We start from the raw sequence: 25,859 nt of genomic DNA on the forward strand, positions 1-25,859 counted from the left end.
CTTCTGAGTTCTGTAACAATATTTAAAATCTTTTAATTTTATGGAAAACGTCGTCAAAATTAGTCTTTTCGTGACAACTGTATTTCTGGTGAAATGAAGATATAAGAAAATCTACTGGATTTAAGCAAAATTAAACTGACGTCACTGTTGCTAGTAGAGTTCGTTTGCTAACAGTACACGTACAGAGAGTGCAGAGCATTCACATCACAAGGAATGCTCAGGCACAGAACATTCGAGTTCTGCTGTGTAAAACTCAATTGCCATCCAGTGGAAAACACAAGAAACTTCTTCCTCAAGAAGTGCTGAAACACCAAGTGATATTGTAGTTTGATCACCACACTCTTTTTTTATATCATGAACAAACACAACACGGTTTCAAAGAAATTCATACAATTACAGATCCGAACATCATCAACGCTTGAAGACACCGATTTCTGTCATCACTTTCATGCTTGTGTCGTCGTCGTCCCCTCCGAGGGAGGTCTGGGTGACCGGGGGGTGTCCTGGTCTGTTCTGGTGGAACATCCTTGGTCTGTCCTCGTCTTGCCGCTCTTCACACTGACGTAGACTGGCCTGTAGAGGACAACGGTCTCCCCTTCTTCGGGACAGCCTAGTGTACCGTCGTACACTTGGCCAAGTAGGAATTCGGGACCAATGTACATGCCACCTTCGACGTGGTCACAGCACATCTCTGGAAGAAAAAGAGCGCTTTAGCGATGTGTCACTGTTTTGCACTGAACAAATTTTCCAACCTTAAGGTGATTTACACCGTGTGAGGCAGCAGTAAATATTGTCTGTTGCAGTTATTGAGCGACAATCATGAGGTATCCTCCATTCAGGAAAAAAGAAAGATAATGTTAACAACAAACAAAAATAATGCTACCTTGCTCGTGACTTGGTGGAGGTTATTAACGAGAATAAAAGCAATGCAAGACGGACGAGATAAGCTTGTCAACAGTGCAGACGAAATCTCGAAAATAAGTGCTTTGAAGGATACAACGATGGAATGTCAAGGGATACCGATGTCCTCTCGAAGACTTTCTTTATTCGGCAAATTTTGTTGGAGAATTTTAAAATTTGTAGACAATATTACAACAGTGCAATTATTCATTATTGTTATAACAAGTATTGCTATTTTTTAAGATGATGCCTTATGTCATTTCTTATTAGATGTAGGTATGCGTACATGCTCATATTGTATCATTAGGAAAAACTCTGAATTTCATTCGGTAAATTGAGAATTTATCCTCTCTCAAAAATTAAAAATTCAAGGTGACCCTGACTGTAGGCTCCATCAAGAGTAGAGAACGAGGTTACAACTACAGCACTGCGGGTCTACTAGATAAACTGTCCCACCATTTTTAATTTGCAAACGCACACGTTTAGCAGAAGGATTAGAAGATGCAGTTCCACCAGGAATCACTTTTTCGTACAATCCCGAAACAGGATTTATTGCCACAGATATACTGGTATAATGACTGGAACCTTTAATCGAAGTAGCCCACCCTTGGCAGGGGAAAAAACCCATGTATTTACTTTTTCTAGATGGACACTGTCAGTGGCGGATACACCCGGCGGGCAACCGGGCATTTGCCCGGTGGGCCGGCCATGTTTCGGGCTGATCAGTTGCCCAGTAAAATGTAAATACCGCTACGTAAATTCTCTAGTTTCAATAACTCTTTACGCATGGGCTCAAGGCCGCGGATGGAGAGTGCAAGGCCGTCGCCAAGGGGGTCGTAGGGGTGCTACACCAGCCCAGTTTTTCAGAAATGGGGCCGCCAATTTCATTTTAGTAATGCAATAAGAAACAGAAAAACAAGGGCAGTATTTAAAAAAGTTAAAATACTTTTGTCCATTTTTCAATTTCATCTATGAATTGCAATTCACAATTACTTTACTTATGAATGGCAATTCACAATTGTTATGAATTATAGTTCATAACAATTGCAATAAAAGTGACGATTGCAATAAGAGTTTTTCAATAAAGCGTTAACATAAAATGCAATCTTAAAACACAATTTGGAGCATCCAAAGTTCTGTATTATAAAGATTATTTAAGTAAAGGCCTCCTAAATGTGCGTTTCTAACTTTTTTTTTTCTTTTTTGCGAAAAAAAAAATATTCAGTTTCTTTCACTCAATATCCCTCGAAGGGTTCAAACCCACGGTTGAAGACCCTTCAGTTTAAAAATGATTATATAAAAGAGTATGATTCTCAGGGGCCGCCGGCACACCGACCTTTTCTACCATTTTACCTTTCCCTATTTTTTTTAAATGAAAAATATCATCCTGAAAATCAGAGTTTTGTATATAAAAAAATACACAGCCCCCCCCCCCGAAATATGGTTTTAACTAGGAGAAAAATTGAAATATAGCGAAAGAGATTGAAACTAATGAAATTAACAGTCACACCAGTAGTTCTAAGTGTTCGACTGTAAAAATCGTGTATGAATTGAAAATTGAAACAAAACTTTATCAAGAAGCGAAGAAGAAATGATATTTAAAATAAAATAGAATGAAAAAAAAAAAAGATCAAAGACCATTAAGGTTATTTAAGGTCACCAAAGCACCAGATCAGTTCAAGAAAAGTGTTTTACCCTGGGGCCGCAAATGGCTTGCATTTCAAGCAAATAAAATACTAGGCTGGAAATTGAAAATGTTATTATGGAAAATCTAAATGTAAATGGTTTTGAAGAAGAACACTGTTGGAGGGTGTTTCATATTTTATATCAATAAATTTAAATAAAAGAAGATTGGGACGCAGCCAAAAGGGGGGAAGAGAAGAATCTAAAAGCTTATATCTTCCTTTTTAGTCACCAAAGCTTGCCTAAAGTGCGTTTTTGAAACTTAGCTTTTAAAGGAATTCCTGGGGAAAACTCTCGAACTCCATTCCCTAGTTTAACATCATTAAAGATGGCCTACAACAGCGTATTTGGGATTTCAGCTTCGAAAAACTTCGAGGAGAGTATTTCCGCCGCAATCGACCTTGAAACGTTCTTACCCCATCATTAAAGAGTGCCAGAAATCAGTGTCAAAACAATTTCGGAGGCCCCTTAAACATCTCCTTCCCATACAATCATCGAAGATCACCTAAAATTACCTTTTTTGGAATTCAAAAAAAAAAAAAAAAAAGGGGAGGAAAACCTCTAAGTTCCCACATTTTCCATAACATCATGACAGAAGTTTTTTTGACCTATTCCCAAAAATTAAATTAAAACCTCAAATTTAAATCTAAACACCACACACCAAGCAATTTTTGCAACTGGCCATAGTAGTTTCCCTATCGATCTACTTCGTTTCTCACTTTCAGATCTGTATGATTTAAAAGTCCATGTCATGGTGTCATGGACTCACAAGTACACCAGACCTTTACATCTTCCATTGTTCACTTACATCATCTTTCCGCATTAAATATTATCCCTCTAATTTCTTTTTCCGAAGTTTTGATTGTTTACCGGGTGAAAGTCCTCGATCCTCTCTTCTTAGCAACATTATGAAAGATCGTTTATAACTTCGTTTTCGAATCTACATTCTACAGCATCAAAAAATTTCAAAGAAACTCCCCCCCCCCCCGCTTTCCTTTCGTCATCATCAGTTAAGCACGTCAGAAATTTTGTTTTTGATGTTTCAGTTTCGAAAAAATTCCAAGGAGAGCCTCGCCATAACTCCCTCCTAAAATCGTAGAAAGTCGGTAAAAGTTTCGTTTATGGAACTTAACTTTTGAGTAACTGTCGATGTCCTAGTTTTTATTTTAAAAAAAAGTGTACAATTACCTTTTAAAGATTTCAATTTCAAAAAAATTCTTGGTGGATGTTGCCCGATCTCTCCTTTCCCTAGCATCACCCAAAATCTTTTAAAACTGCGTTTTCAGAGCTAATATGTTGAAATTTTCTCGGACCCCATCTTCCCAACATAATTGAAGATAATATATAAATACAAGTTCGGAGTTTCACTTCCGAAAAGTTCCCGGAGAGGACCCTCGAACCTCCGCTCTTCCAAACATCACCAGAGATCATCTAAAATTGCGTTTTTAGGACTACAATTTGAAAGTTTTTCCGGGGGAGAGACCCCAGGATCCCTTATATATGACTCAATGTTAAACTAACAATTAGGTTTCTAATGCTAATATTTAATGACTCCCATATGCAAGAAAATCAATCTACTCCCTATCTCTCTCTGTATTGATACATGTGTGACAAAATTAAGGGGTCACACACACCCTTCGCCTCCCTAATAACCTCCATATTCTAACTGAAGTAATTTTAGAGGATATCATTATGGATATAATCAATACAGCACCAGGCAAAAAACGTAAAAATACTTAGATTATTACATTCACCTCTTTTTTTTTTTTACAAACAAAGGTTTAGCTTATCTTGTATCAATTGTTCACCATTAAAACACAGAAAAGAATACCATCTGTTAAATTTTATTTAAAAGAAAGTATTAAATTTTTTTGAATAATTTCCTCATATTTAAGTGATATCGTTTCCCAATCATTTTTGTAAAAATTGGTATCTGTAGAAACTATGGGGCTGCGACATCCCTTTATGCCAGGGCCGATTTCTTTAACTAATCCGCCACTGGACACTGTACGCACATCTGTCTGCAAGCGTAAGAGAGTGCTGCAGAACATGATGTAATTATGCTCCTACCAGAAGGTCACACAACTCTTAGAATACTAATCCTTGATTTTTCGTTCTATTAGCCATTGATTAATTACATAATGAATTTTTGAATTTTTACAACAAAAATTTAGGGAAAGGAAAGGAAAGGAAAGGGTGTCATCCGGTTACACGCAGCAAAATTGAAAAGCATATGCATAAGTTGCAACAATAAGGAATGTAATGAATGGTAAAGAATTACAAAGCGAATGTCTAATATAACATCTATCCTACATCTACATCTAACATCTATCCTACATCTACATCTAACATCTATCCTACATCTAATCTAACTGGAATCGGAAACGAAGAAAAAGTCAATGTTTTCCTAATCCAAGAGCCATAGTTGCACAAATAAAAAATCTCCTGTATCTAATTACCTTGGGGAAGCATTTTTTTCCATAGTGACAAGGCAGCAATAGTTTTCCCAAATAGTCAAAGTACTCCATACGTAATTTTTGTCTCATATGATTTTGTAGCTGCAAAACTTTCACTAAATAACTCTACAATAATTTTAATTTCATCACATTTCTCTTCATTAGAGCCCATTGAAGAGTTCCTAATTGAACTTGATGATTTCTTAACTTCAATTCCTCCAGCCACTTTAATTATTTCGGGTGATTTTAATGCCAGATAAAGGTGCTGGGGCTAGCCGTATAACGAATCAAGGGGTGAATTGAAATTAGACTTCACAGCCACCCATTAGACATAACAATAGACATTTCTCTCCAAATGGAAAAGGATGTTCAGATTTAACTTTCGAGAAAAACTTTCGCGTCCAGATCACATAGTCCATGAGACAAGAAATTTCTCCAAGTAGTCATAAGTATATAAATGCTGAAATCCAAGATTTTCTTTTTAAATCTCGATTCCTTAGGTATACACTTCATACAACACAGCAAAATTTAGAAGTTATTTAAGACAAAAAATACCTCTAATAACTTCAATGTTAACAATTCAGAAAGCCATTGAATTTGATAGTTACTTTTCAATTTTGATACAAATGATACAAAAATCCGCAAATGGCTCCCTTAAAATGAAATATTTTGCAACTATACAACTGCAAATCCAGCAACGTGGTGGCATAATGGACTTTTTTCACTAGAAAGCAAACTAGCGCAGTAAAGAAGGGATTCCAATGCTGCAATGATTCAAATATGCTTATTCATTACAAAATATTTTGAAAAAAAAAAATGGAATCCTATATTCTGCAATAGAAACTAACCAGCTTTACGAATACCAGAAGGCTTCGAACTTAGTGACTTGTCTCCGATGGTTTTAAGTTTTTCTTTAGTTCTTCACTGTAGAAACGATTCAGAAACGTTCCTGGAAAAAAAATGGGCAGCTGATGTCCCCAATGTCTGACAGTAACCTATCTTGCAAAACCAGGAACATTTCCCGCTAAAAAATCAGTAACCTTCCAGAAATTATCCTTGAATCTTTCTGAAGAATATGGAGATCTCACCGTTTAAGGCCAGTCTAGAGCATTCAAGGAAAATTGGTAGGTATAATACAATTGATTAGAACCTTCTAGAGCTACCGAGAAAGCTCAAGAAGCCTCAATGCAACCATAGCAAAAGTATGAAGACAGAATTGCAAGTAAGACCATACTTGCCTATAATTCTTGTCTTGCAAAGCTGCAGCTTTCCAGAGACTTATACGCTGTAATTGGGAGCTAATTTACCTAGACGGGCCGTAATCGAACTAAAGACGATACACTTAATTAATACACTCAGTTAATCTTTAAACTGGTTGATAAAAATTTAAGAATATATAAACTTGAAGCAATTTAGGAAACCATGTTTGCAAAGATACTTGGTTTTACGGGGAAATAGGTGAAAACCCGTGAAGTCCTGTAACGTTATACGGAAATAATTACTGTCCAACCACGAATTGTATGGAATTTTCAAATGTCCAGATAAGACGAATCTATCTAAATGAGGGGGAAAAGTAAAAATTTGATGCCGTTATTCCGCTTATTTGAATGAGACTCTGCTTCTGCAAAAATAAATTCACTAAAAAATAATAGATTCGTCCGTTTCCGGCTGTAAAACGGATGTTTGTCTTTCCATACAATCCGTGGTCAGACAGTAGTAACGTTTTGGTATTTTTTTAGTGTTCATTTATTTTATTGTTTTACTTTTTCTTCCCGTTTCGTTCGAGACTGTATTTTTCAACTTAAAAAACGACATATTCGCCCAGTAAGCAATTAAAAAAAGTCTTTCGAATTCAGAAAATAGTCTGTAGACTTCCTCAAGAATCTGCGACGAACGTCGCTGCGTCTCTGTTTCTGCTCCCGGGAATAACATCACGACTTTCAAAAAACTACCTTAGAAACAAAATACGAAGAACGGGTTAGAATTATCAGCAGAACAACATAAGATGTACTTACCGTATTCAATCTTTGGCTGTTGGTTGGAGTTGGGAATTCTGAATGGACATGTTGCTATCGTAATAGGGAAGTTCATGTGCAAATCATCGCCTGATTTTTCCATTTCAACCCATACCTTTTACAAAAACAAAACATGCATGAGTAAACTATAGTTTTCCGTCCTTGTAATTAAGATAATAATGTTTATTTTAAAGAAAAATTTGAGGAATAAAAAGCTTCGTCCAATAAAACTATACAAACATATCTGCAAATTGCGATTTATTGCTTCTAATTTTACGCTATAGAGAGGGCAAAGCCATCCGAGTTTAAGAATAACCGTTCATGCAAGCGTCGGTTACACTAATTGTTTCTCATTGAGTGTCTTTGTAATAAAGCCATAAATACCATGAATTGTTAAATCCTATAGCACGATTGGTAATTTTTTCTTTTCTTGAGTTCTGAAAATTTTGCTAGAAGCTGCAGAATGAAGTAAGTTATAGAAAACTTGTACAAAACTGAATTGATGGGTTTTTGCAGGAGTCCGGGAGTTTTCGCTACAGTCATTTAAATTCATGCATGAAAACAAGATTCTTTAACTCTACTATTCCTATAATACGAAAAATACGCAAGAATTGCTTCTTCTTGTAAGTGTCGTAAGGAATCTTTAAAGCTGCACACTGAAATATTATTACACTTTTAAGAGACCATAAAACTTTCCGATTCTCAAACTCGATATCATTCTGAACAAAAATTTGAAGAAAAGTGCTATTTATATCGGAAGTTTTAGGAAAATTGAAATGTAGAATTGTGTTGTGAAATAGCGATTTTGCCCAACGGTAGTCTTTCAATGCATTTGCGAGTCCAATTGTTTGAAGATTTTATAGGCTTAGCAAATTTGTAAACATTTTTCGTTATGTCTCCCTCACTTTTAGACACGTGGCTTGAAACATAGACATTGTGAATAGTGCGCTACAAATAATGGCTGTTTCCTCCTTTTATGCCAGGAAATGTTTTAATTCTTAAAAGCTATTTTTTTTTAATGGATGAATTGGATGATAAAATTTTGCTCATTGCAGCGAAGCCTACCTAAGAGTAACTCTGTGGGACAAATTTAACACTATGACTATTTTTAAAGCTATGTAAACCCCGTTTTCGTTTAATCTCTCGTGTTTTCGTTTACTACATCAAGAGCTAAGGTTTAAAAGGAAACATTCATTTCCTTCCTACGCAAGGTTGATTAAGATATGGAACCAAAAAAAAAAAAAAAACACAGCTCAGAAGTCTAAAAATAGAGCAAATATATTCAACATGTGACCCAAGGACAACATGTGTTCAGTTGATTTTTTTTTGAATGGCCCAGAAAGTGCACATGACAAACTGTGATGTAAAGCTTATGTTTTTGCAGATGCTTCTTAGCAGATACAAATGTCCCCCATTTCGTAGCCCTATTTAGCAAGGGAAAATGTTATTGTCTTAATGTATTTTGGTTCGTGACTTAATTTTTCACCAACTTCAAACAGGAGAAGTTTGCTGTTTTTAGAGACATTCCTATAAGAAATTATACCTGCTCTTGAATACTTTCATTAGTTTATTATTTTACTTATTTCTTCATTTTATTATTATTGTTATCTATATTAGTTCAATATTTTATTTCCTAATTATTTTTTTGCAGGAAAATAGTTTAAAATTGGAGGGAAAAGCCAAAGATCTTCCTATTGTAATCAAAAATCATTTAATAAGAAAAATCTTATAAAATGTAAGCTATTCGTTTTATTTATATAAAATACATACAAAACATTAATCTACAGCAAAACCTAACGCATACCTGTTTAAAAAAAGATAGGAAGTGTGACAAGATGAGGTTTTGCTCAATTAACGTGCACTTTTGCAGATCTTTGTTGAAAATGTAATTATATTTTCTGACATTAACTACCCAGCACCGAGATAAGGAAGGGGCTGCATTTCGTATTCCATTCTGCCCATCTTATCTTCCCAGTCACGTTATTTACATAAATGAAGAGCTTTAACGCACAATGAATCATTATTGCATTTCTCTGCATTTTAATACACAAAAATTGTTTTAACATCGAATCAAATATTTACCAGCATTTAATCTTTTGTGAACAGATAATACAGAAATATGTAGCTCTCACCTTTAGGACGTAGTAGATCTGAAGTAGTCTGCAGACCCCTATAAGAGTAGGAGGCATGACGGGAACTACCAGGCTTGACGAACTGTCGAACTTGGAACGCGTCCCTGGACTGATCGGATCTCCTCTGTACTCTAGGACAGTGTGCGAAGCCTCTTTGGTCAGTCCCAGTACTCCTCGATCAATGAAAAATTCGACATACTGTTTTCAGAAAGAAAGAATAATACTTAAGCTATTGAATATATCTTTGCATAAATGTTTTTTTGTGCGTAATTGAACTTCAACCTATATTCATTGGTCAATGAATTAAAAACCAAAGATCAATATTTTATTGGAACATCTTTTGCACGGATAACCGCTCTGATTCTTTTGGGCATCGAGTCTACAAGCTTCTGGAGTGCATTTATATCCAGAGAAGACCATGCATTGGCTATGCAGCTTTTTGAATTTTGCAAATCAGACGGAAGAGGAGAGTGCTGTTGAATGCGTCGTTCTACCATATCAGACACATTTTCTATGGGTTTAAGGTCTGGGCTACGTGGTGGTCAGGGAAGGTGTTGGAAGTCTGCCTGATGCTCAGCGAACCAATTTTCAACACTTCTGACACGATGTATAGTTGTATCATCGTCCATGAAGTATCCGTCGCCATCAGGACAAAAATACAAAATTGCAGGGAGCACTTGATCTGCCAGCATATTTAGGTATCGCATGGGTGTTTGTGGCACCACTTCCATGCCAGCAGAACAGGCTCCATATGATGATACTTCCTCCAAACTCTTGCACAGTGCACGTATTCAAATGCAAATCTCAAAGGGTTCTAATTCATTGGCCAGTGAGTGCAAAAACGGGTCAATCCACCAAGCTGTACGTTTGAGTAAATTGAGTTCAAAGTTCAACCCCTTCTATAAAATCATCACATGGTTAGACATTTTAGGTTTACTATCTCCAAGTGTGGAATAAATCCAACATTTTACAGTGGTTTTCAATGTGAATGTTAATATCTCACGTGATATGGGGCATAACATGAGGGTTGATACGTTTTTGAACATCTTCATTTAATAATTACAGAAGCATGTTAGCCACTATTACATGTTTTATTGGAATGTTGTGAAAATTAAATGTCATCATACTCTTACGTGACAACAAATCTATAAAAAAACCCCACAGAATATATGTGTATGCATATATATATATATATATATATATATATATATATATATATATATATATATATATATATATATATATATATATATATAAATATATGTTTCCTATACGAATCCAGTTTGCGTCGGATCTCGACCAAATTTGGCAGAGAGGTGTTTGGGAACCCAAAAAAGGACATAGGGACGTTTTCGAACACCAAAAAAGTACCGAACCGTTCGAATTTAAATTTTAAGACTCAAAAATGGTATTTTTCTATAATATGAGGAAGAAAAATGCTTGCAAAATTTAGGGTAAAATATCCATAGAAACCCCTGATTTTTCCGCATCAGATAAAATTTGCTCCAATGTTCAAAGGTAATTACAACATGAAACATAACTGTTATTTACTAATTTCACGCTAAAATATAGGTAAACCTTCAATTAGAAATTCATTGTTGATCACTTTCATTGCTGAAAAATGCTTTTATTAAAATTTGTAGCGTGAAGAAAACATTGAGAAGAAAGATCTGTTGCCATTTTTTTCTCTAATATGAACAAATAAAACTCTGGGTTTTATTTCGGGGCTTTTCCTGTAATAGAAGGAGTTTAAAAATTTTACTTCTTGGTTATTTTCCCACAATCTGTCCGGAATTTTTACAGATTTTTTTTTTCTTCAAGCCTGATTGTTGAACACGCGTCACTTGACGTAACTTTTATTTTCAAGGTAGACCGTACAAAACCGGGCGATGCAGATAGTATCAAAATATGGCAGCAATAGTAAGAAATAGTACCACTGTTCAGGGCTGCGGAATCGGAAGGAAAATGGCAGACTCCGACTCCTGGATTTTGAAATGTCCGACTCCGACACCAGATTTTTTTATTTTTTTATTTTATTTTACTTTCCAATTCTCCTTCATCATGGGAAGAAGAAAAACCTCTAAATAGAAATTAAAACATTAATTCCTTTTTATGAAAATTTCAAATTGTATTTTATTGTAAATCTAAGATGCATACAACGTTAGAAACCCAATTAAAACTAAATTTTCCAATAGTTACGATCTTAGAAGTGAGATTACTTAAAAATCTCATTTTTTTAAAAAAATTGAAAAAAAATTTAATATGTTCCCCTTTAATGTTTAACAAATAGATGTTGATCAAATCGTGTGCTTTCAATTTTTGAAAGCTGTAACTTCAGAGAAAAAAAGCTTTTTTACTAAGTCAAAAAACCTTTCTTGAGATGAGCCGGTCAGCCCAGGGTGACACCCATCTGGTTGGTGACACCCCAAAAAAGTTAATTTCTGAATTTATAAAAATATAAAATACTTTAATTCTGAAAAAATTCCAAAATAAAACTTGAATTATATATCATGTATAAAATTTCAACGAAAATAGAGCACTATATTGCGGGGAGAGGCCGGGCACACGTCCGTCTGTAGCAAATTTTACAAAGTGCGGTGGTATACAGCTTTGTACGAATAGCTTTTACTATACCTATATTTCTTCTTCGCTCAATTTTTTGTTTTAATTTTATCGGCTGCTCTAGAATCAACCTTAATATGAAGATTTTAAAACTAACTGAAATTGTTAAATGTGTTGTAACCAAGAAATTATATTCTTATTTTATTTCATACTTTTTAATGAGAACCAAGCTCATTGATATAGTTTTTAGATTAAAAAAACAGATATGTTTTATATCGGATCTTTTGGATTCTTGCTTTCGCGCCAACATTTATTTGAATTTACCGATCACCCTCAGAATTTTTTTCCCGAGCTACAGGTCCCGACTTGCTCAAGGGATACATTACTTTTATTATTTTAAAACTGAAATCGAAGCAAAAAAAATATTTTCATTTGAAAGTGATTACTTAGAAAATGTTAGGCAACAAAACCGTTTGCTGACAGTTTCTTTGCTATTAGTTAAAGTTAAAAAACAAGCAAACTAGGGGACGGCTATTACAGAAAGTTCGATAAGCAATGAAGCCATCTGGTTGCCAATGACAGTTATTTTCTTATTATTCGACTTTTATACAAGTAATCGAACCAATTTCCTTTACCCCAAATCCTTTACCCCAAAATCAGTCCGACACCGACTCCACAGCCTTGCCACTGTTACATCTCATAATGATGATAGGCATAGAAGTAGAATTTCAAACATTAATAATAAATTACAAAGAAAATTCAAATATTGAAAAACTTGTTACTGATTGAAAAAACTCCTAACCAAAAGATAACATCAGGCAATATGTCAAAACATCTGCATAATGTGGAGTGCAGAAAATCTGCAGAAATGGAATGAATGGTTTTCCTTAACAGCCAAGTATTACTTCTTTACAAGTATACCAGGGTGAGGGATAACTGGTTTTAGCTCCCCATTGTATGTTTAGTTTCTTAGAAGGGGGATGACATTGAATACGGAATTTTGCTAAAATCAGTTTTTCACCCCATTGTATGTCAATTTATTTACCGATCTATGCGAATAACTCATTAAAAAAAAACTTGGTTAACTCATTTTTGCGTAACACCGAACTTTGGCGCTCTTTAGTGTTGACTTCTTACAACTAACTCATGTTGAACTATAATTCAGAATTTCTTGACGTTTGTGATTGTCTTTTGCAATTTACGTTGCATGTGTAACTTAATTTTATTTTGTTTACTGTTTGTTATGTATGTGTGTATTTTGTTAACAAATCTTTATCTTGTCTTACATGCAGCTTATTAACGTATAAGTAACAGACAAAACTAGAAAACATAATAATTCAATTTTTATATGCGTTTCTGCCAGGTTTTTTTTTTCTAAACCATGGAATCTTCAAAAAACTTTGAGCATTTTTAAGCTTATTTATTCCCAAAAATGAATCAATCATCGCTCATTTAAGCGATAACTTTTTGTAGGTTGAAATAAAAAATAGAAATAAACATTTTTTTCCTTAACTTCTTTTTCTTCTTTTCTCAGCGGTTCACAGTTATTGACATCTTTTGTTTTAGCTTTATCGGCTTTATCCTCCGCCAATCTAATATTCGCTTCTTGGGTAGGTTTTGTGCAAATGAGAAAACTTCTGAACATTGCATGTAGTTTTATTGGTTCTTCATTGGTGAATAAGTTTCTTATTGGTTGTTCGGTTAATCCGATAATTTTTCTTTTTAAGTTGTTAGCTGTTCTGCTTCGTTGCTTTTGACGGACGTCTTTTCATCCATGAGATCACTTCTTCACCCGTTTTTGCATTCAAAAGGAGTTCCTTGTTACCCCGAAACACGTGTATGCAGTAAATTCGGGCGATTAAAAGTTGTAATATTTTTAAAAACTTTTTGTTTAGTTTATTTGTTACAAGTAATAATTAAACGGAAATGAACCACAATACCGTTTTTATTGTGATTCATTTCAGTTTGATTAGTCTATCATAGCTAAAGGGAACTTTTTATGTACAAAGTTTTTGACTATTGACTGATTTACATATTATAAAATTTCCGATTTTCTACATCTTACGTATTTTTTATTTTGAAGTACACGGCTACTTTCAAATTGATTCAAAATAATTCGGGAGGACTTTCTGCAGATTCTTTCAGTTATAAACGTATTCAAAAATTTCTTTAAAGGAGTTCTATAGAGCATTTTGTTTTCGTAGGAATGTTTTACCACCACTTCTCCTTCTCAGAAAAAGCATCTTCTGTAGGTTCCCCCCCCCCCTAATACTTTTAACTGTTATAAAAAAAATTTACATAAAAAACTTTTTTTTTTGCTAGATTTTTACAGTGCGACTCAGATGAGTTGTATCAACCTTAAAACTCTGACAATGTTTACTTTTTTTAAGGAAGTTCAGATAAAAAGGGACGTTTTAGCGGATTTGGATTATAATACTTTTCAAAGCAACCACAGGAGTAGCCCAACTCAACTCAGCACCAACTGCCCTCCCCTATTACCCCCAAAAGGGGTATACATTGTCAATGTTATACACCAACTTATCTGAATCATCCTATAAAACCTATCACAAATAAATAAATACACAAAAATAAATAAGTAAGAATAACTAAATAAGTAAGTTGGTTGGTTGGTTGGTTTATTTGATTTTAATGGCGCAAAAGTCCTTGAGGGCTATACTAGATCAAACGATTTTGTTTTAATACTATTTATTTTTCAATTAAGAATTAAGTCAGAAATTGGTAAAAGTAAACGTATTTTGAAGTAAAAGGCTAAAATTTCAAGTACTAGTTTAAAATAAACAGTCATTAAAAACATGTAAACATTAAAAACATTTAAACTAATTATAATAAATTACGAAAAAATGGATGAAACAATATCTTGACAATGAACTTTGGAAATAAGAAAAGGACAAAATCATATAATGACCAGATAAACACTAAATTAACACGAAAAAACCAATCTCCTGGAGGTAGGAGTACAAATTGCAGTGAGGTGGATCCCCCAGCAACTCCTTCAAAAATGGATTAAAATCATTAAAATATTTAAAACATATATGATTAAAATTTGAACAGTTACTTAAAATATGTAACACCGACTGATTTACATAACATGTAATGCATGTTACAGCTGGTTCGCGGCATAAGAGGTATTTATGGATGAACCTGGTAAGAAACCTGGTAATAACTTAGAATAACTGAATAAAAATAAATAAGTAAACAAATAAAAACAAAAAATAAAAATAATAATGATATCATAAATAAAAAAAATCAATAAATAAATTTCAATTTACTGAATATCAAGTAACTAACAAATAGTTTAGCTATGTACGCATGACTTGTTTTCTAAAATTCATGAAGCTGAGAAAACCTGTCACACTAAAACAATCCAACACCGAACTTTTTAAATTTTGTTACAACACCTTATCACTTACATTTGTTGTGCTTTTGAGCAATAAAAAACTATCAAAGTTAAATTACAATTCTATTCTATAAGTGGTGAATGATGAAAGGCACAAAGAGCCTTTACAGCTCCCGCCTTTTTAATAAAAGAGAAATATCATTCTCTAATCTCCGAAATTCCTATCACAGAGAAACAAGAATGCGTCGTTGCAGTTCGTTTCGCCCCATTTACTGTATTTTGAGTGAGAGAACTAAATGGCGACCATTCATCACTTGGCGTGCAAATTGCTTGGAGGCAAGCCAACATTAGTTTGCATCTTTTACGAAGCACTCTTTCTCTCTCTTTTCGTGCTATCAATACTCTTCCATTAAACACATTCCATTAATGGCTTGTTTCTTGAGAACATAATGAAATTCCAGTTGGTGCTTATGCGAAAAAGAAAAAAAAAAAATTATTATTCAGATATTTAGGGTATTCTTAGTAAATTGTTTCAATGCTCAAAAATGTATTGTTTATAATTCGTAACTTTTGATTTTTTTCTGCTTTAGAAAAGTGTTATTTCTCTACAAAAACTAAACGAAAAATTAAAATTACATTAATTAATGCTTGGCATTTTGCCTATAAATGACAAAAAAGAACAATAAACTGTTTGTAATTAAGTGAATTTTCAGAAGAGAATTACCACAGTGGTAATTTTGAATCTTATTACTGTTTTTAAGCTTATTTTTGAAAATTTGAAAAGAAAAGAATTTTTTTTTCTTTTCAATGTTTTTTAGTTTTAATTTCTTATCTTGCGTCTTACAGTTATTTTTAAAATACGTAGACTGATAGGATTCAATTAAAAACAGTTGTGTAAAGTTAGTTTATTCTTTTTTAAATATAATTTTCAAAAATTTTAAAATTTCAAAATGGAGAAATAAATTGTTGTAATAATCATGACGTAGTACCTTTTAAAATCTCTACTGTTCATCCTTTTCCTTACCGTGCTTAAAAATTTTTATGGTAAAAACATTACTCATTGGACTTGGAATTTCCTGAAAAATTTTACTGCCGCTTCGGCTCTGAAGTGAGTTAAGTTTTACTACCCATAAAGGACTAGCTCATTTGCTATTGGTCATCGCAATAAAACAGTACTAAGTTAAGTCTGAAACCTGTCTTTTTTCCTGGTTCAATAATTATGGAACTTCGAAGCTTCTAGCGCTTAGGATTAAAGGTACAGTAAAACCTGTAAAGTTGACCACCCTTGTAAGTTGACCACCTGTCTATGTTGACCACTTTTGTCAGGAACGGAATTTGTCCTATCTCATATAATGAAGGAAAACCTCTGTAACTTGACCACCTCTCTATCTTGACCACCTGTCTATCTTGACCACTAATGCACGCCGAATTTGGTTTGAAGTATTGTAAAAAACCCTTTGTAAGTTGACCACTTTGTTTATTTTTTAAACCTTTCTTTAGCAAATTATTTTATTTTATTATTTATTAATTATTGTTATTATTATTATTTGATAGCTTTCCAAGAATGTTTTTAATGCTTTGATGACGGACTAGCATTTTACTAACTAAACAGCAGCATAAAGCTTATGCTGCTCTTTATTCTCTAAACTTGTTTTTCATTTGTTGTTCTATTTGAGATAGCTTTTTGTTCTCTGTTCAATGAAAATAGGTGTCAGTAGAAAAGTTCAAAATCTTTTCTTTCAGTTGCAATATGTTATGGCAACACAGGAATTGTGCAAAAAGAGCTGGCCCGGATCTAGCTATTTTGGGCCTCCCTGCAACAAAATGTGTTGGGCCCCCTCCCCTAGTGGCCAGCAGTGTCTATTTGTAAAGTGCTTAAGTCTTAGTGCTAGTTTTTTTCTATTTTATCTTCAATTTCTAGGGTCAGTAGCCACTTTAAGGACGCGGGCCCCTCGCACTGCGGGTACACAGATCTGAGCTGCTAATGAGTAAAGTTACATGTTTCTGGTGCAAGGGATTAAGAGAGAGGACATTTTAATTTTGCCTTTATGAACTGGGAGAGTCGAGCTTGTTACTCTTTGTGCTATACATAAAAAGGCTTCGAAAAGAAAGTTAGTTGAACTTGAGATTAATAAAAAGTATCAAATATTAAAATTAATTGAAAATGGAGAAATCCAGAGGAAATTAGCTGGCATATATGGAATTTCTAAACCTACAGTGTCTAATATAGTTAAAAACAAGGAAAAAATAACGAAATTATTTTTTGTTTATTATTAAAAATACTAATAGGTATTTTTAATTATTGTTTCACTTTCAATGATGTTAAACACTGAAAGTGAGTTTAACAGAAAGAGTAAGGGTGAACTCCTCAAAAAATGAATACATGACGCAAGAAATGACAAAAAAAAAAAAAAAAATTACCGCCCTTTATAAGTTGACCACCTGTCTAAGTTGACCGCCAAAGTGCTGAACCGCAAGTGGTCAACTTACACAGGTTTCACTGTATCTGAAAACGCTCGGAACTTTCTTTTTGAATATTCATATTTAGAAACATTGGGGAAGGTTGCCGTCAATGATCCGGTTCCCACGACTAGACAGCGAAGATATTTCCCGTACCAGAATTTGAGCTGACGATTAATCAATTTTAGTACCTTCCTTTGTCCGAAAACAGTCTACTGCAGAGTCGTCAAATAGCTAAAATTATTTCATCATATTGTTAATGGTTCAGAAAAGATTTCTACCATTTTCTTACTAATTATTGAGGTTTTCATTTAGTTATGGTATGCTTTGAATATCACTGATCAATTAAACATGAAAATTGACTTAAAAGAGTGCCTTTTCAAGTATAATTCCCCGTACTCTATGTTTCATCATGATTCGTCATAGCAGGAACACCTATAAGAATATTCAAAATGACGCAATTGCTATCATTGGACCGTTAGGTGTTTCCATGAATGGATCACTTGACAAAGTGGTTTATTTCTGAAAAATCTCAAATGTTGTTGTAATTTCAGCTCAATTACCTTTGAAAATTGCTCAGTTGTTTTAAAATAAATATAATAGTGAAAAAATAATCTGAGTAATTCATGAAAACTCCTATACTTTATTATAATTTCAAGTCAAAATTTTTTAAAGTTGATAAAAAATTTAAAACATAATAATACATTTTCAAATACTTTTGTTGTTCCAGAAAAATGCAAAAATTAGTAAAATATGGCCAGTGGACAAGTGAGAGCATGTAACGTGCTACAGTAGCATACAGAAATGGTGGCAAAGACCGTAACAAATTCTGCCGTCAATAACGAGTCCTGAGAGCAACTTTAAACAGTCGGATTTAAGATAAAAACCGGTTTGTTGTTACTTTAGTCACTAATTAGAAATTTTGGAGATAAGTCCTCCGAAATAGGAATATGATTAGTGAATCATATTTTGAAACTAGAGAAGACTTTTTTGGAATTACTTCCGAAAAATTGGAGGAATTGGCTTTTTAAGAGGCTGAGAAAAATAACATGTCTCACAGATTTAATTAAGACAAAAAGGTCTGTTAGTACTGTATTCTCTGGTAGTTTGAGACTTAAGCGTCTGGTTTCAGTAATAAAATGATCAAAATGTTCTCTGACATTTTAGATAGCAAGTACAATCTTGCGTCAAAAGAAAATTTTCAAAGTCGATTTAACAAATTCTCAACAGTTCAAAAGAGATTTAAAAGATATTAGCTAACAACAGTGTTGCAAAGGTTGGGAACATATCAAGTGGTGAACGTGGTGTGATGACAACAACTGTGTGTTGTGTGAGTACTGGTTTTTTTCTGTTCCTCTTATCCGAAAATAAAACATTTTAAAATAAATCTATTTTTCTTTAACTTACTGTTATTTTTAGTGCTTATTGATCACCTGTGATAAATAATTGTAAGTCACACATCGATTTTTTTAATTTGAGAATGTGGTCCATCGATGGAAACTCGATGGTCCATCCATAAGAACCGGTAGCCATGAATGGACCACATGCTTACTTATTTATTTTTATTTTTCATTCTTTATTGTGTATATTTATTATGAAAATGAATATTTTTATTAAAAGAGAAATACACTGAAAAAGTGTTCCTATAATTAACATAAAATTTGAGTCAGATTTCCTTTCTAAAAAATCGAAAACTGTAAGTGGTTCATTGACGGCAACCTTCCCCTATAATTAGTCTTTCTTTGATGTAGTTTAAGTAAAAATTAAAAATTAGGTAGCAATTTTTGGTGTTGGAAGCAGTTGTTTTGTATGCCATAGGTTGTGGGTTCAGTTCCCATTATAATGCACTCAGTTTTCGTTTAGCCATATAAGAAAATAAGTGGGGCATAATATGAAAATATTCAGGAAAGACATTTTAAAAGAACCTACTCAAAAATAAGGAAGGGGCGCCTTCTCGGACAAAAACGAAAAAAATTTAAGTAATTAGCAATGGAAATAGCATAGCAAAACATGTCTCTTGTCTCCCCGTTATCGAAATATGAGGTTTCAAAGTCTGCCGAAATTTTGACAAAAGTTACCAAATTTAGCGAATTTAGGTGAACAATGTTAAACATCGTTCACATGCTTTGCAGATGGATGTCTTGCCACATGCAGACTTAAGTCGTGTGGTACCTTCAATTCGTTGCAAAGTCTTTAAATTTGGCGACTTTTCTCAAAATTTCGCCAGAATTTCAGACCTTATCGCGATAAGCGGGACACGAGGGCAAATAATTCATGCGTCAAAAAAAGAAAATTTTGAGTATGATCTCTTTTGATTGCTACTTATTTATTTATTCATTCATTTTCTCACTAATACACAATGCGTGAGGTTCCCCGGTAAGTATTCGGCATTTTTCGGTCTTTCTCGTGTTAAGCGAGGGTCGTGAATTCGTTAGAAGTCACTGTTAAGCTCAAATTGTCACCTGCACGAGCTTGAGCTTGAGCCTGAGCACCTCATCACTTTGGTTGTCTAGGTCGGCCTTGAGTCGTATGCTCTCTCCGCAGCAGTAGGCAGATCGCTCCAGAGAGCTCCGGACACTGACGATGCCCCGGCGACAGCACAAGCAACAGCTGGCTCGCTGGTCGGCACCCATCAGTGGTTTCTGCAATTAAAAGAGAGAAAGAGGAAGTTTAGTAAGAGCTAAAGTTTACATTGGAACCCCGATTTTACGTATTCCATCGGACTAGCTATAAACAAACGCACAAAGCGGGAAAACGTAAAATCGGGGAACCCCATCTTACATATTCCATTAGACAAGTTATAAACAAACGCACCAAGCGGGAAAACGTACTATCGGGGTCTGGGTAAAAAATTAAGGAATATTGTTAAAAAATTGACATTTTCTCCTTCGACTACTAGGGGAAGAAATCTGTAATTTTTACGTGACTTTTGCTTTTGCATACAATTTCATTTATAGCATATTCCATACAAGCAAATTTTTTGCAATGCATTCGCAGTTAAAAAATTGTTTTAGTGTGCCTTGTGCTTTGACAATAACGATAGCAAGACGGAACAGAATAAATACCAGAAGGGCTTCAAACAGCCGAGAAACAAATTTATCTCGAAAAAGACACAAGAAAAAAGTTTATGGGAATCTTGTAGAGGGGAAATATGGGTTCGGTCTGTTTTCAGCAAAACGTATTGAGCGGATTTTCCAGGGGTGCTAGTGGACTCAGACTATATTTTCTGAAGACCCCCGCTCCCTCTTCTCTTGTAAAAACTTTTAAATATGCATACAAAATCATTGAAATCATTAAAAAAAAACAATGTAAAAGTTTTTTCTTTTTAAAATAAGTTTTCAGTTTTAGAATATGTTGTCAGCGCAAAATTTTCGGATTTCTTGGAAATTTCTGATCGCAAACACTCCTTGGATTTTCCGAAAAAAAAAAAAATGCAACGTAAACTGCGGAATATTTCAACACTAGCAGTTTTCACGTATCAACAAAAAATGACGTCAGAAGCGGGATAAAAGTGTTAAACGGATAATGTAAAATCGGGGTTCGCAATCAAGTTGCAGTCAGATGATTACTCTGTGTTCCTGAAAGCTATAATTTTGCATACATTTCAGTCTATATTTTTAGTGTGCTATATAGATCATACAAAAATAACACCAATGAATCGTAATATTCTAAAAAAATATACCACGATTAATCAAGCAATAATAATAAAAATAAATAAATAAATAAATAAATAAAATAAAAAATAAATAAATAAATAAATAAATAATAATAAAAAAGATGAGATATATCTTCTGTGAAAAGTGAATAATGATAAAAAAAATAAAATAAATAAAATGAAAAAACATTACTCATGTATTATGCGAAAAAAAAAACAGCAATCAGTACAAAATCCAACGAACGAATCTCATTGGACACGGCGTAAAGGATTACGTGGTCGCGATTTACCAACCGCAAATACGACCTCCTTTTCGGACCATTCCATTGGACGCTTTTTCTGAAGCCATTAAGATTTTGTCTTCAAATTCGTCACTAAAACCAACTAACTGAACTCAACCTCTCAGTAGAAAGGAGTGAATTCTGTAAAAGTTGTTTTTTTGCCAGTACGGTATTTATGCAGGAAAAGCGATCTGCTTGTGCGACTCGATAGTTTGTTTAAAAGTTGTTTGTCTGCCAGCACAGTGTCAGTGCAGAGAAAACAACCTGTTTACTCCACATTCTATTGTTTTGTTGGTATCGCTGAGTTATACATGTACTACATACATACCGAGTTATACTGTTTATTCAGTAACTTGCTCGCTTGTTCTATCGCGCTCTGTAACATGAGCAATTCTAGCATTTCGTAAAATTTACTAAAAAAAAAAGAAAATTATTTGGAAATCATTGCAGTAAAATAAAATTGTCTGAACAAGCGTGACTCAAACCACATAAAGCACCCTCGATCGTTAATTTCAAGTCGACAGGATTCAAGGGAAGGGACAAAAATTTACATTAAAAAAGAGCCACACCACTTAAGAGGTTTTTTTTTTTAATTCCATTCAGGAAAAAAAAAAAAAAAAAACTATTTTATTTTTTTTAAAGCATAGAAATAAACATTCTTTCAAAATTTTAAGTGCAACAGAAAAACAAAGTAAAAACTAGTTTAATGTGTGCAGACAATCTCTTCAATGGTAGTGTGGTCCCTTCCTTCTTTGGAGCGATTTTATAGGAGGATCACTTCACGTTTTAAAAAAGAATGTATCATGTAGAAAACTCGTATTAAGTTTGATCATGGAAAACCTTATAGAAAATAGGTGTGTGGTTTGAATTTATTTAAAATTTTTTAAAACTTGAATGAAGATGAATTTGTTTATTAATCCAGAAGTATTTTTCCACATAACGTCAAATTTTACTGTGAATAGTTTGTTTATTTTTTATTTATTAAGTGTTAAAGATTTATTTATCTATTTCTTTTTTTTTTTTTTTTTTTGCATTTTTCCAACTTTGTGTTTTCTTTTTTGAATTGCACTTAACCTTAATAATCCGAATCAGTAACATTTCACTAAGTGAATACAATTTGTCTTGGATTTCCTATGAATCTCCCTTCTTCCAAGGTTCTGCATATTCGTTTAAGATTTTCTTTTAAAGAAAATTCATTGGAGGGATAAAAAATAGTAAATGTTGCCAAAAACCAGCAAAGCAAAGTTCACCATCATCCATTTTTAAAAATTTTACAGGAGAGACACATGAAGCATTTCAGCTCTGTCCCACTTTGTTTTTCCAGAATTTTTTTCGCTTGAAAAACATTCGGTGTACGGCTTCATTTTTGTTCCCATTTTCAAATTAGCAGTACTGTCTACTTATATAACGATACACATGATTTAAGCTGATTTTTTCAGTAATTAAAAAATATTTTATTTACATTTTATAATTTTCTATTCAAATTCCGATGAAATTCGTATGGTTCTCACGTACTAACCTTTGAAGTAAAAAATATGAGTTGATCAAGTAATATATAGTAATAACGTTGCTGGTGTTATGTTTTTGTTGTGACGATACGGTAAAAGTACGGTTTGAGTTGGTTTGAAAGTAAAACGGATTTTTTGGGTTTTCTACCTGATTGGAAGGATTCGTTACAAATTTGTGGCGTAATAGAGGTTCCCAAACTTCTGATTCACGGCACCCTTTAAAGAATTTGATTTTTCTCACGACACCCTAGTCTGGTTCTATTATACACTGATTATTACTTCCATGAACACTTCGCGAAACCCCAGCTGGGTGCCGCGGGGTTTTTGGCATCGGAGTTTGGGAAAGAGATTATAATCAAAGAAGTATCAAACTATGAAGGAAAAAAAAACTTCGAAAAATTCATAGACTAGGCTAGTTTTGACATTAAACGCTTCATTTTAACAGTTGAAAAAATAAGACAAAAGCGATTGAACTAATTTTCAAAATCAAAAGAATTTTTAACTTTAAAATCTTTAAAAACAAATATTTCTTGATGAATTTAGTTGTTTCTCATTTTTTAAAAATCTTTTTTTTTTTCTGAAAAGGATGGTCGAAAACACGGGGTGAGTTACCTTTTTTCTTAATGTTGACTTATTCACTGTCTTAAAAAAATAATCTTGAAAGGTGTTCAGCCATTTTCACTGTGACCTACCAAGTGAGCAAGTCGCTATGGTTAACAGAATAAAGTTTCAAGACATTGCTAAGTTTCGCCAAATGAATATTTTATTTAACTAACAATTCTCGTCCCGCTAATAATTGCTCGCAGTGTAAAATCACCAAAAGGCGATATCTTGCTAGAAAAGACAAACACACGCTACAATTCAAGACGGCTTTCATCACTTATGACGTCACACGCTGTAACATCTTGTTTTAGAAGTCTGACAGTTCAAAAAATAATTAAAAATTAAATGTTGGGAAAATAAAAATATTTTCTGGTTCCATGTTTTTTTTTGCTTTTCTCAATTTCAGTCACTAAAAGTTGTACTTTTGACTGAAGAAACAACCCCATTATCAATGCCCTTTTTTTGTTTGAAAAATAAGCCAATAAAAATAGTTTATCTACTTTTATAGAAGGTTAAATTTTGGCTATCTTACTCCTAGAAATCTCCCCAAATCATAAAATCAGTAAAAACAAATGACACTGCACAAAAATTTAACTGTAGTCATAGCACCAGAGCTCAGAACTGTGCAAAATGATACTTGATTCTTCGACTCTCCAATAAATAACATTCAAATTTTCATGATAAAGAACGTAAAAATATATAGTTGAATCATTGGAATTCTTTCCATGCTCACTGAAATCGGTCTTATTTATTGGCTCGATATTCGGGGGCAATGTCGGGTCCTGAATTAAATTTATTGGCAGGAATTCGATAAAAGCGAACGGCACGTTTCTATTACGAGTGCGCTGTTGAATAAAAGAGAGTTGCATACTTCCTACAAGTCGCTTTTAGATGGATTAATAGTGCTGCGAATGGTTGGAAAGAAATAGAATTAAAACTTGGGCGAGCGAGTTTCACTTATGGCGGCAGTTAAATATTTTACTGTTTCTAACTTTTCGAGAAAATATGCTAACGAGACCAGAAATACCGTGAACAAAATGCATTTGATTAAAATGTGTTTTAAAAATTCAGAAAGATTAGTTCTGGTAAAATAAATAACAACTTCAAAAGGCACAAATTGCAGTTAACTGCAGGCTCGTGTTTTGGCGTTACAAGGAACGCTTTTTTCAATGCAAAAGAATTGAGCTTATGGTTTAAAAGACATCCGACAAAAGCTTTATGAGGAAAGCTTGACTCTAGGCATATTGAACGACTAAAATATTTAGTAGTACGTAATATACATATAAATAATACGTATGCAAATTTTTGTACAAATATTTTTTTGTAAATGCATCCATTTATGAGATATTTACTGTCTTTTGAATATGTTTGACGGAAAATTTTAAAACAAAATACAAAACAATTACATATGTGAAATTTATTGATGCCTATAGATGCATATTTTACTTTTACATATAAAGGTATGTTGAATAAATGTAATACAATTGATAAATATCAATTTTGGTAAATTGGCCAAAACTATGAGTTGAAAAAAAAAGTGGAAACACTAAATAGTTGCGTCTAATTAAAGTTGGCTAAGGAATAATTATTATCACTTTATCTTCAGCAATAATTTCAACATTATCTGCACCAGGCCCATAAAAAGTGCCAGTATTTCTATTCGTTCTTGCAAGTTCAGCAGTATTTTTTTTATTTAGTATCATCAACTTCCAAAATTAGAACTACATAATACTTAATGGTTTTCTTTTGAATTTCACAAATTCAAAGCCACCAACTTTAACAGTTTTTGCATCTGAACTATTAATGCCTACTAGGTCATCATATTTCTCTCGTATTTCACTAATACAAATATTTAACCAGAGTTGCTTTTGATTTTAAAATCCTCACTATTATGGGGGAGAGGCGGGGGAGACCACTTTCCCCACAGTGAAGGGACCTACTTACCCCATAGTGAGGGGACCCACTTACGCCATAGTAAAAGGACCCATTTACCCCATAGTGAGGAGACACACTTATCCCATATAGCGAAAATTTACGGAGTAAGTCCAACCCCTCCTCTTAAACACTTATTAACAATATTTCATGCAAAAATTCTTGTTGCAGCATTCACTTTAAGTTAAACCATATATAAAATTTTAACGATCATAAAAAAATAATAAAAACTAACCTGGAAACACTTTTTTGAAAAATGCTGTTTGATCTCACAAAGGAAATATTTTTCATGATTTTGTTTTGATTAAGTTCTA

General features: G+C 33.5%; 1 protein-coding gene across 1 annotated transcript in view; it reads right to left on the minus strand.

Annotated features, from left to right (window-relative positions):
- Positions 1–446: 446 nt before the first annotated feature.
- The window catches only part of LOC129223084 (arrestin domain-containing protein 3-like), a 139,394-nt gene continuing 113,981 nt past the window's right edge, over positions 447–25,859 (minus strand). The window contains exons 4-7 of the mRNA XM_054857650.1: positions 20,029–20,208; positions 9,187–9,384; positions 7,055–7,169; positions 447–691 (exon numbers count right to left, since the gene is read on the minus strand). Coding sequence (XP_054713625.1) covers positions 447–691; positions 7,055–7,169; positions 9,187–9,384; positions 20,029–20,208 — 738 coding nt within the window. The remainder of the gene's footprint in view (positions 692–7,054; positions 7,170–9,186; positions 9,385–20,028; positions 20,209–25,859) is intronic.

The sequence above is a fragment of the Uloborus diversus genome, chromosome 5 (assembly GCF_026930045.1).
Source record: "Uloborus diversus isolate 005 chromosome 5, Udiv.v.3.1, whole genome shotgun sequence".
NCBI lineage: Eukaryota > Metazoa > Arthropoda > Arachnida > Araneae > Uloboridae > Uloborus > Uloborus diversus.